General features: G+C 44.2%; 1 protein-coding gene across 1 annotated transcript in view; it reads left to right on the top strand.

Moving 5' to 3' along the window:
• Positions 1 to 2,654, top strand: part of RNF145 (ring finger protein 145) — a 53,649-nt gene that overhangs the window by 43,658 nt on the left and 7,337 nt on the right. The window contains exons 7-8 of the mRNA XM_027896366.1: positions 856 to 996; positions 2,302 to 2,484. Of these exons, the coding sequence (XP_027752167.1) occupies positions 856 to 996; positions 2,302 to 2,484 (324 nt within the window). The remainder of the gene's footprint in view (positions 1 to 855; positions 997 to 2,301; positions 2,485 to 2,654) is intronic.

The following is a 2,654-nucleotide window of genomic DNA, read 5'->3' as shown; positions in this document are numbered from 1 at the left end:
AATGAATGAGTGTCAGTGTGTTACCTTGGATTATATGTGTGAGAATTTCCAGATGTGTAACCCCTGGCTGACAGCTGGGTCTTTACCTGGCACTGGCAGTGCTGTGTTTCAGAAGTTGAAGCACATTCAAATATCGCAGTGCTAGGACCAGCAGAAGAGCAGCCCAAAGGTGAGGGAGCTGAAGTGATGCAGCTGTTCTCAGCACCATCAGATGTACTCTGGGGTGTCAGTCTTTGGGGTTCCACTGCTGTAGTAACAGAGAGGAAGAAGCCCTCTGAGGGGGAGCGTCCTCCGCTGTCTTATTGTGCTGCTTCTGGCTCAGCCATTAGAAATTCAGACAGGTCTTGCCTACCTGAACCTGGTGTGAACGCTGCCACACAGTCCCCAGGGCTCCCAACAGGACTTATTAGTTTGATGTTTTTTTGTGTTGCCGTGTGTAGGAGGGGAACGTGCCTGAGTGAATCCACGTGCTCTTGCTGTGTGTTTGTGGCACTGTCTGACATTCCAGCGAGTCAGCTGGGGGTTTGTGGCTGTGGGATTGCCTGTGGTTCTGAACGCCCTGTGACAGCAGGACAGTGCCACCGCGTGGCACCGCACTGAGGGGACTGCAGGAATGTCACAGCACAGCCCTGGCTCCACTGGGGAACTGGGATGAACTTATGTCTTGGAAAGAAGTAATAGAATACATCTCATCTTTTTTCTTCTGTTGGAGGGTTTAATGGTGGTGTAGAGCTTTTAATATTTTCATTAAACCAATCCAGTTTTGCACAGCGAAAAGGACATGGGGAGACTCATCACATTGCTTTTAATTGATCAACCTTTCCTTCCTGTTTCTTTTCCCCTCTCTCCTCCCAGTATTGCCGAATGCTGTAGCACTCCGTACTCACTGCTGGGATTGGTCTTCACAGTCTCTTTTGTTGCTCTGGGAGTTCTGACTCTCTGCAAGTTTTACTTGCAGGGTTACCGAGCATTCATGAATGATCCTGCTATGAACAGGTAAGTGCTTCATTGTGCCTCGGGTCAGAAAAGAAACAGACAAAAAAAGGATTTATATAGAAATATATGGGTGGCATCGCAGTTTTTTAACTTTTGAACTCTTAGGTATCATTGACTGGCTTTTTGTTTGCCAGTCTGTGTGCGCGCATTGGAAGGATTTGAGGTGAAAATACTTTTTACAGACTTCTTGGGAGATGATTCATTTCTCTATCAGGTTCAGGGGCTGTTAGTCAGGATTTACAGTTGCACAGTTTGATTGTCTTAATGCTTTCATTTTCATGAGTCACTGAAAATTTTTCATAAGCATTAATAATATGAACACTTCATATTTTCATTTCCTCATCTCCCCTCTAGCTACGTATGAAACATTACTAATCTATGAGGTTTAAAACAAAAACTTCTATGTATAGCTTGTAAATTACTATGGGAAATAGCCATAATATAGAAATTGCCTTTTCTCATGCTCTTCCAAACTTGTCTGATATGAAATTGGGATCCTAGATCTGACAGTGCCTTTCTCAGTTACTCCAGCCCTTCACTTCATAGAAAGTTTCAGACTGTATGCAAAAGAATGCTTTACATTTTGGATTCCTGGATGGGATTCCTAGGTATAAATTTGGGCTACCTAGGAATAGTCTACATTTGATGAAGGATGTACTTCTGGGTGATATGTTTGACCTTGTCAAACAGTGGTGCTAAATGGTGATCCTCAGAGGTATTAAAGTCAGTCTGAGGTTCCACACCAAAAAGAATGGACAGCTTTATTTGGGTTTGGTACAAGGGGAATAAACTGAAAAATAGCAAAATTGCTGATTTGCCTAAACTGGGCACCCGGTGGGGTATTAAATCAATGGCCAAAGGACAGACAAGAGAGTGGTGATGGGGAAGTATAAGGTAGCTACGAGGGTCTTCCTGGTGGTCTCAGAATGAGGCTGACTGGTGCCCAGGTATAGAGAGGGCAGGGCTGTGTAGGCAACACTGAGCTTGGGGTGTTCCTCCACTTAAGATGCTGGGTCCTTAAAATGCTTTGTGCTGGATGGTGTCTGAGCTGGATGTATCCCAGATGCTGCTTGTCAAGAGCAGGGTTCCGAAATCTGCTGGTTTCTAACCCAGACTCTTCAGTGGTTCTGAAAACATTCTCCTCTGCTTAGAGCCTTAGCAGGGACGTCAGTGAAACCTAAAACCAGGGACACGTGGAAGGTTGGGACAGAAACAGCTTATTTCCTGGTGTTTCTAGATGTACTTTTGAACCAGCACTGACACACAGATGTGGTTGATTGTTCTTTTGACTGTGTTGATCTGCAGGGGAATGACTGAAGGAGTCACACTCCTGATCCTGGCTGTGCAGACAGGTTTGATTGAGCTCCAAGTTGTGCATCGGGCGTTCCTGCTCAGTATTATTCTTTTCATTGTGGTGGCATCCATACTTCAGTCCATGCTGGAAATTGCTGATCCCATTGTCTTGGCATTGGGAGCCTCAAGGGACAAGTAAGAGACTAAGTTTCCTAAACTGAAAGTTACTCAATGTTCTTTTAGGAGGTGATAAACTAGTAATTGATGATCTAATTTGGATTTTTAGTAGCTTGTAAAGTTACCCTGTTTTTTTCTGTATGCAGATTTCTTTTCTAGTCTAAATTCTCTAGTTTTTCTTCTCTGTC

This window comes from Empidonax traillii, unplaced genomic scaffold (genome assembly GCF_003031625.1).
Source record: "Empidonax traillii isolate 1590-97213 ecotype Southwest subspecies unplaced genomic scaffold, ASM303162v1 scaffold495:size1017845, whole genome shotgun sequence".
Taxonomy (NCBI): Eukaryota; Metazoa; Chordata; class Aves; order Passeriformes; family Tyrannidae; genus Empidonax; species Empidonax traillii.
This window is presented reverse-complemented; position numbering and strand designations above follow the sequence as displayed.